The 9,159-nt window shown below is 42.7% G+C and overlaps 1 protein-coding gene across 1 annotated transcript; it reads left to right on the forward strand.

Annotated features, from left to right (window-relative positions):
* The first annotated feature begins 8,156 nt into the window (after nucleotides 1-8,156).
* Nucleotides 8,157-8,793, forward strand: LOC112786370 (dof zinc finger protein DOF3.4-like). The gene has a single exon (XM_025829758.3). The coding sequence runs from the start codon at nucleotides 8,158-8,160 to the stop codon at nucleotides 8,791-8,793; it is 636 nt and encodes a 211-aa protein (XP_025685543.1). The 5' UTR covers nucleotide 8,157.
* The last annotated feature ends 366 nt before the right edge of the window (nucleotides 8,794-9,159 follow it).

Below are 9,159 nucleotides of genomic sequence, written 5' to 3' on the forward strand. Positions count from 1 at the left end.
CTTGGGCCAAGCAGAGGGTCACCGATGGTTCCTTCACCAAGTCCTGAATGAGAGATCGGTCTTCCGCTCCGGGTTTGGTGCTTGCCAACTTTGACAAGAGGTCGGCCCTGGCGTTTCTCTCCCTGGGAACATGCTGAACCACTACCTCCTCAAAATCCTCACACAGCTGTTTTAATTTCTCCAATACTTTTGTAATAAAGGGTCCCGAGCTTGGTAGGTTCCGTTCACTTGAGAAGTCATGACCTGGGAGTTGCGATTGATTTCGAGCTTTGTTTCTCCAACCTCTTTGGCCAAGGTTAACCCGCCTAACAGGGCCTCATACTCCTCCTGATTGTTTGAGACCAGAAACTTAAAACTTAATAGATTGCTCGTAGGTCATTCCTTCCGAGCTTTCTAAAATGATCCCGGATGCTCCAAACGCTTGGTTGGACGTTCCGTCAATGTGGAGCTTCCACCATGTGCTCACATTTTTGGGAGAATCACGGTTACCTTTACCAAGAAATCAACCATTGCTTGCGCCTTGATCGCGTGTTGAGGTTCGTACTGGATATCATATTGGGAAAATTCTATTGCCCATGTTATCATACACCCCGCCAGGTCGAGTTTCTACATAATTTGCCGGATGTCTTGGTTAGTTCTCAATGTGATCAGGTGCCCTTGAAAATATTGTTTTAACTTCCGGGAGGAGACTAGCAAAGCGTAAGCTACTTTTTCCAACTTGGTGTACCTCAGCTCTGCTCCTTAGAGCACTTTGCTTATAAAGTATACCGGCTGCTGGGGTTTATCTTTCTCCCGAACCAAAGCGACCGCCATGGCCTCCTCGGTTACCGCCTGATAGAGGTACAATGTCTCCTCCTCTTTTGGCTTACCGAGCACCAGTGGTTTTGACAAGATCCTCTTAAAGTGATTAAAGGCTTCCTCACAAGCTAGAGTCCACTCGAAAGCTATCCATTTCTTTATTAGATTGAAGAAGGGTAGGCCTTTTACTTCCGACACACCGAGAAAATGAGATAAAGTCGTGAGCCTCCCTGCCAGTCTTTGGACGTCCTTGACACATCCTAAACTTGACATTTGGAGAACGGCTTCACACTTATCTGGGTTGGCCTCAACTCCTCTTTGTGTGATCGTAAACCCAAAGAACTTCCCTACTTCCATGGCGAATGCACACTTCAGAGGGTTTAGCCTCATATTGTGCTTTCGAAGTGACCCGAAGATAACTTCCAAATCAGTGACCAAGCTACTCGGTTCGGCCGCCTTGACTAGTATATTGTTGACGTATATTTCCACCAACTTGCCGATATGCTCCTTGAAAGGTTTGCTCATTAATCTTTGATAGGTGACTCCCGCATTATTTTAGCCCAAATGGCATGACCTTGTAGCAATAGGTCCCTGTTGGCGTTATGAACGTTGTTTTTTCCTCGATAGGACGGTGCATCAGGATCTGGTTGTACCCCAAGCATGCATCCATGAAGCTCAGAAATCGGTACCCCGCTGCCACGTCTACTAGGGCATCAATGTTGGAAAGAGGGAATGAATCTTTTGGACATACCTTATTGAGGTATGAATAGTCGACGCACATCCTCCACTTCCCATTGGCCTTCTTAACAAGGACCACGTTCAAGCGCCACATTGAGTCGTCTAGCTCTCTTATGAATTTGGCTTTTAACAAGCTAGCTGTCTGCCTGGCCACCTCGTTAGCCCTTTCTAGTGATATCTTCCTTCTATGTTGTGCAACTGGACTGGCATCCGGTTTCACAGCCAGACGATGTGACATAAAGTCGGGGTTTACTCCTGGCATGTCGGCCGGGGTCTAAGCGAATAGATCTCTGTTTGCTCTAATGGCCTCGATGAGAGATCCCTTTAGCTCATAGGGGAGGTTTCGGTTTACAAACGTAAACTTGTCCTCCGTGTGTCCTACCCGAAACTTCTCCAAGTCTCCCTGAGGCTCCGGCCTCAGCTTCTGGTCAATCTTCTTGTACCTCCAAGTCTGCCAAGAACACCGCGGTAGCTTTCTTTGACTTTTTTCTCAAGGATAGACTGGCATTGTCACAAGCGACCGCTGTTTCCAGGTTTCCTCGGATAGATCCTACAGCTTCGCTGTCCGTCACAAACATCATTGTCAAGAGTTTCATGCAAATAAGAGTTGATAACTCATTGATAGTTCTCCTTTCTAAGATGACGTTGTATGCCATGGAGTCTCCTCAAGACCACGAACTCGCCATCGCCGACTTCCTGCTTTCCCCGGATCCAACACTGATCGGGAGCGTGACCAACCCATCAGGTCTTATGTAATTATCTCCCAAACCTACGATCCCGTGTTGATGACTTTTGAGGTCACTCTCCCTGAGCCCCAAGGTGTTGAACACATTCAGAAATATGATGTTCGAGTTAGCTCTCGTGTCCACTAGGATTTGCTTGACTAGGCCCGTCCTGATTCTCGCTGTGATCACCATTGGTAATTCCTCAGGAATGTTATGACACCAGCGATCTTCTGGGCTGAAAATATCTTGGGGAGCTCCCCGAACTGAGCATTCAGACTTCCCAACGACAGGGCTAAAACTTTTGCATCCTTTTTTGCTGCTGATTTTGACTTGGGTGGTACATCTCTTCCAACCAGAACATTGATTAGTACTATTGGAGCATTGTCTGCATTCTCGGGAGGCCCTTGCCTTGGCTTCACAACTCAGTTCCAATCCTCCTCAGATTGTTCTCGTTTTCTCCTTCTCGGTTCTCATATGAACTGCGAGAACTCTGTTAGCTATCCTTCTCGAATGGCCTGCTCCAAAGCATCCTTAAAATAAAAACAGTCTTGGGTTTTGTGACCGAAACCTTTGTGGTAGTCGCAGTATAAGCTTTTGTTTCCACCCATTATATCCTTAAGCTGTCGAAGCTTGGACAATATGCCTTTGTCTGCAATTTGTTAATAGACTTCCACAATAGGTGCCATTAGAGGGGTATAGTTAGTGAACTTACCCACCCAAGAAAATGGTTTGAATGGTTTCTCGGACGTTCCCTCCTTTGGTGCCTCCCTTGGTCTTTCCGCGTGCCTGGTCTGATGTGCTAGCAGATTGGGTGGTTACCGCTTATTGGCAACCACCACTTGACTGACTTCTCCGTCATTAATAAACTCTCTCGCCACATTCTGGAACTCTTGCATAATCCAGACAAGCTTGGTGGTGAGGTGCTTCCTGAACTTCTCATTTAACAAACTGTTTGTCAAGCATAGACTCGCCATCGAGTTTGTCAGACCATTGATCTCTAAACATTCATCATTGAAACGGTCAACGAACTTCCTCGTTGGTTTGCCGGCACACTGGGTTATTCCGAGCAAGTTGATCGGATGCTTGGCCTTGGCAATTTGGGTGGTGAACTGCGCCAAGAACCTTTGCACAATATCCGCGAAGGCCGTAATGGACTCCTGCAGAAGCTCATTGAACCACCTGATCGCTGGGCCTACTAGAGTCACGGGGAAGGCACGACATCTTACGGCGTCACCCATGCCCTCCAAGTTCATTCTGGCCTCGAAGGCCGTTAAATGCTCCTGGGGGTCTTTTGTCCCATCGTACCTCATGTCTGTTGGTTTGTCGAAGTTTTTCGGTAGCCAAATCTTGAGGATGGATGGGTGGAAAGGGTTGCTCCCATGATGACGGGGTCTTGCCACTTCTTTCCTTTGTCTCTTCTTCGCTCACCCCGGTCTCCCGAGCTGCCGTGGGTGTGAGTGACAAACTGACTGTCGTGCTCATCGTCCTTTTTGGGCTCTTTCTACACTCTTCCGACCTCTTGGTTGGAGATCAGGTTCGTGAGAGACTCGGACGAGAGTTATGGCTGTGTTCAGGACGATAACGGTCCCGTGCAACGAGCTCCCTTTCTAAGTTCTGCACTCTGTGCCTAAGCTCTTGCATAATCCTTGAGCTGTCACTACTCGTACCCCCAAACGGGCGTTCTCCATAAGGTCAGGAGTGGGAGTCACCTTGGTGCGAGGGGTCTGGGACGCTCCTGAGAGGTCCCCGAGCTCACCTTACTTCGCAGGCAAGCTCCTCCCTCTTCTCATACTTCCTCTAGACGGGGGAAAGCTCCACAGGCATATCAAGTTCCCACAAATACCACCAATGTTCGGTTGCTTGGGTGAATGGCAGTTCGGATGGTGTCGGATCTATAGCAACTAGTTGTATGAGGGGGGATCTGGACCTGAACGCGAGCTCCTCGAGAAGAAAGGTTGCTTGAGTCATCGGTGGGTCGGCGGGTTGGGCCACCTACAAGGACACTCCAATGCTAAAGTCAGTATCCGTATAATGAGGCGGCTAATTAGGGTAAAAGATGACGTACCTCTAGGGAGGGGTAGGTCCCTCTCCATTTATATCATGTGTTCGGGTAGGCCCTTTCTCTTGGGCCCGCCCTCCTGGAAGCTTTGGCTAGCTGTCCAGGTCTCCTCAGCGAGATATAATGTAGCAAGCAAGTCACCTCTGGATGTGGGTCGAATAAGCAGTTGGTCGGTATTCCGTAAGTGGACCCATGACCCTTGTAGGGCTGGACCAGAATAGTTTCTAATAGTAATATACTTATGATTTAAATTGTAAAACAAAAACGACCTTTTATACAAGCATGAGAGGTAAATTATTATGTACATTTGTTATGCTTGGATTTTGGTCCTATTTTGATACAAGGTATTGATCAAATTTGTATCAAGATTTCAATTAGAGAATAGATATAATTCTTTTCAAAAGATTTCAATCCAAAATTTATGACATATAAATATCGAAACAAACTTTGCAAGTAGCAGAAAACAAATGAAAATTTTGAATTGATTAAATAAATATTACAAAAAAGGTTAGTTTATCAAAAGTGAACATAAAAATAGAATCAAACATAAACTTGAAATGAAACTGTTAGTATTAAAAGTTGATTTCCTTGACAAGAAGGCATTTTGACTGCCAATTGTTTTGACTACAGAAGTAAGACGGGCAAGCCGAAGTTGAAGAAAGATGGTGCAAAGAATGTCAAAATCGAAAAGCAGTTATTGTCTTTCCTTGAACATCAAGACTTGTTCCTCAACTTTCAAGTTGAGTGAAGAATATGGGTGAAAATTTTGAGAAACAAGCTGAAGAAAACGTAGAATTTAAAGAACAAAAAAGACGTGAGTATCAAAACTTATGGCCTCTTTCAACCCAGAAACAAATAGAATCCATTCCTTTATTTTTTTCATTCTTCTCTAACTCATTTTGGTACTCGAGTCTTTCGAATAATCCCTCTTAAAGAATTAAGTTCTTTATTCGCTTCTTGGATGTTGAGACTCGCTCTGACGTACAAAACCGTATGGAAGTCAGTAGGCATCAACTAAGGTATGTCAATTTCAACTTCAAAATATAATGTTTCAAATTAATTATTGAAAGATATAAATTATGAGTTAAATATTTTTTCATTATTTAGATAAAGATATGTCAAATATTGTGTAACATATTATTATTTAACTGATGAAGAATCAATATTATTATCATGTCTTTTAGATATCAATTTAAAATTTATTTATATATATAATATTTATTACTAATTTTACAATAAAAATGTGGCACATAACATTGTACTCTCTTATTGCAATTAAATTGAAATCTTTCTCCTTAAAATTAAGGAGATTTCCCTTTCCTCCTCTTCTCTCTTCTATCTCTCTTCTTCCGCCACCAATTTTTATTTTTTATATGATTAGTTCATAAATTACTAATTTGATAATCAAAATATAATATATTTTCTCATTGCAATTGAAATTTTTTTTCCTTTAAAATTAAGTTCTTCCTCCCTTCTCCTGTCTTTTCTCTCATTCTATCTCTCTTAGTTTTTTAACAAATATGCCACAATTTTTAAAACTTATACCAAAATATTATTCTTTTCAAGATTTTTTAAATAAATAATTTAAATATTTTATTTATGAATATAAGTAATTTTTAGCCTATTTACCAATTTGCGTTCCTTTACTAATCTCGTTTAGAGTGTAAACGAAATAAGCTTGTGCATATCTCCTTTACACTGTAAATGAGATAAGCCATATTTCGCGTTACACGTATCACCTTTTCACACGTGTTGGGAAACAGACTTATCTCGTTTACAGTGTAAACAAGATATGCACAAGCTCATTTCAGTTACACTGTAAATGAGATAAGCAAGGTCCGCACCTATATAAGGAAGTCATTTACAGCGTGACTGTTGTCACTTTCACACCATTTTTTTACTTCCTTTCTCCTTCCTCTGGACAGTTTTGTTGATATTATTGAGGTACTCGGACATTATGGCATGCGAGAGATGATGACATCAACCGCCTGAACGCGACGTTGCATTTCGCTGGAGCGATCGACTTCCAGGTTAGTGTTGTTATTTTTCGGATTTAGTTAAATAAGCATATGGTTATAGTTTGGGTACTTTTATAGATTTAGTATCTATTATATACGATTATATACGATTATAATTGATGTTGTTTTAGCAACATAAAATAGGATAGTTGGCATGTTATTAGTATGTGTTAGGTAGTGGATGCATTCTTAATAAATGTTAATTAACTAATTAGTTTAACTTATTAGTTAATTTAATTTATTTAGTAAATTCTTATTATATTTTCTTACTTCTTTATTGAATATGTGTTGCAATATTGTTGGATAAATTTTTTAAATATTTGATTTTTGAAGTTAATTATTCTGAATCTAACTAACTTATAAAATGTGAAATAATTGTTTATTATAATTTTTATCCTTTTATTTTGAAATATAAATTTTACTTTTGAAATAGATTTGTTATCAAAATGTTTTATATTATAATAGAGACCTCGCTTACCACTTCTTAGGTGAGTGAGCCACACTCTCACACTACCAGACATCATTCTTCCTTACTTGTTGGAGGCTGGGTTTGGCGAACGGTACAGCTCAGGAACTTTGTGCTTGAAAATCCCCTGATTACTGCATTCATGGAGTGTTGGCATCCAGAAACCTACACTTTTCACCTGCCTTGGGGTGAGTGCATCATCACCCTATAGGATATTGCGTACCACCTTGGGTTATGTATGCACGGAGAGCTAGTGGGTGGGTAATTGCGTCACTTCCAGACATAGTACCAGCACCCGACGCATAGTCAGTGCTATGCCTCCTCATACTCAGAAGCAGGGGGCATAGAGGAAGGAGTCATTTTCCATCAAGCTGACATTGCTTAGGGAGCAAGTACGACATATGCCAGCTACTGCAGATTGATGCGTGAGCATTATTCATATCTTTTCCTAGTGATTTATTTAGTGATTTGTTGATTTTTTAAGATATTTAGATGATTTACTCCCTATTAGATGCTACTTTAAGTCGTTATGTTGTTTACAGGAAGCATTAGGGTGAAAAATCGTGGAAAATTTCTTGAAGAAGAAGCTCACTATTCACTTCTGCCAAGGTGGCGCTAAATTCCACATCACTAGTGTTTAGCGCTGAAACCCCAAAGCTCTTAGTCCATTTGGCCAAGGTGGCGCAAAACGCCATAACCCGGCATTTAGCACCGAGCCCTTGGATTCGCGTGCAAGGTGTTCTGAATAGGTGGCGCTAAACACCACATCACCGACGTTTAGTGCCGACAGCAGACTTTGGCTGTGGTTCCCACATCCTCACTCAATCAGCAACGGAAGTTATTGTTTGATTTTTTTATCAAATAGAAATAGAAAAGATATTATTAAGGTTAATTAGTTTTATTTTTTAATCAATTAGGATTTGATATAAAAGGAGAAAAAATTTGTCCTAGGGGCTTCTCTTTTTTTCGGCACTTTCAGTTTACACATTTTACACTTTTAGGAGCACTATGAGCCACTAAACCTCCATTATTAAGGTTAGGGTTTAGTACTGAAATCGTCCTTAAGGTCTGGGGTGAAAATCAAAATCATCCCCGACCTTTTTTTGTTAAATCCTCAACGTTACAAAATGTTATAAAATCGTCCTTTTCCACTTCAATTTTATTTTTTTTACCATATTACCCTTCATTATTAATAAAAATAATTAAAAATAATATTAAAAAATTAAAATAAACCTCCCCCTCCCCCCTCCTGTAACTCCCTCACACCCCACCCCTCATCCCTCACCCCTCACCCCCTTACGCATACAATTTCAACTATATATTATTTCTACCTTCACCCCATTTCACAACGCCATGCCCTCCTCCGACTCCGGTGAAAGCCGTCGATCAGCCAAGCCTCAAAACACTTCCCTAGCCCCACCGCCGGCCGAGCAAGAGCACCTGCCATGCCCTCCCTGCGACTCTACTAATACCAAGTTCTGCTACTACAACAACTACAACTTCTCCCAGCCTCGCCACTTCTGCAAGTCCTGCCGCCGCTACTGGACCCACGGCAGCACTCTCCGTGACATCCCCGTCGGCGGTGGAAGCCGTAAAAACGCCAAGTGCTCTCGCACCGTTCCTTTAGCCTCCACCGCCACAACCTCCTCCTCCGCGGGTGTGGCCGTCACCTCGGTTTCTTCTGTGACCGTGGCCGGGAACAACCACCCCGGAGCACCCGTGCAGTTCGGTGGGAGCTTCACTTCGTTGCTGAGCAACACACAACAGGGTCCTGGTGGGTTTCTGGCTCTGGGTGGGTTCGGGCTTGGTCTTGGGCCTGGCCTCGAAGTTGTTGGATTTGGGATGGGGATGGGGAGAGGCGGTTGGGCTTTCCCGGGCGTGGTGGCAGACGGAGGCAGCATTGGCGGCGGTGTTGCGGGCTCCGGTGTTGGGCACACGTGGGGTGAGGGGGAGTGGGGTTACGGGAGTGGGGTGACGGGAGTGGGGTGAGGGGGTGAGAGAGTGGGTGAGGGGGTGAGGGATGGGGGGTGAGGGGTGAGGGAGTTACCGGAGGGGGGAGGGGTGAGGGTTGAGAGGGGTGGGGGGAGTTTGTTTTAATTTTTTTAATATTATTTTTAATTATTTTTATTAATAATGAAGGGTAATATGGTAAAAAAAATAAAATTGAAGTAGAAAAGGATGATTTTATAACGTTTTGTAACGTTGAGGATGATTTTAATAACAAAAAAAGGTCGGAGACGATTTTGATTTTCACCCCAGACCTTAGGGACGATTTCAGTACTTAACCCTTAAGGTTAGAAGCTCTGTTTATTTTAATGGATTATTACTATTGGTTTTGTTCTTCATTCTACAAAT

The sequence above is a fragment of the Arachis hypogaea genome, chromosome 20, assembly GCF_003086295.3.
Source record: "Arachis hypogaea cultivar Tifrunner chromosome 20, arahy.Tifrunner.gnm2.J5K5, whole genome shotgun sequence".
Lineage (NCBI taxonomy): Eukaryota > Viridiplantae > Streptophyta > Magnoliopsida > Fabales > Fabaceae > Arachis > Arachis hypogaea.

Excerpts from the sequence above, each read along its gene's own strand:
- LOC112786370 (XM_025829758.3), top strand. The coding sequence starts at position 8,158 with ATGCCCTCCTCCGACTCCGGTGAAAGCCGTCGATCAGCCAAGCCTCAA.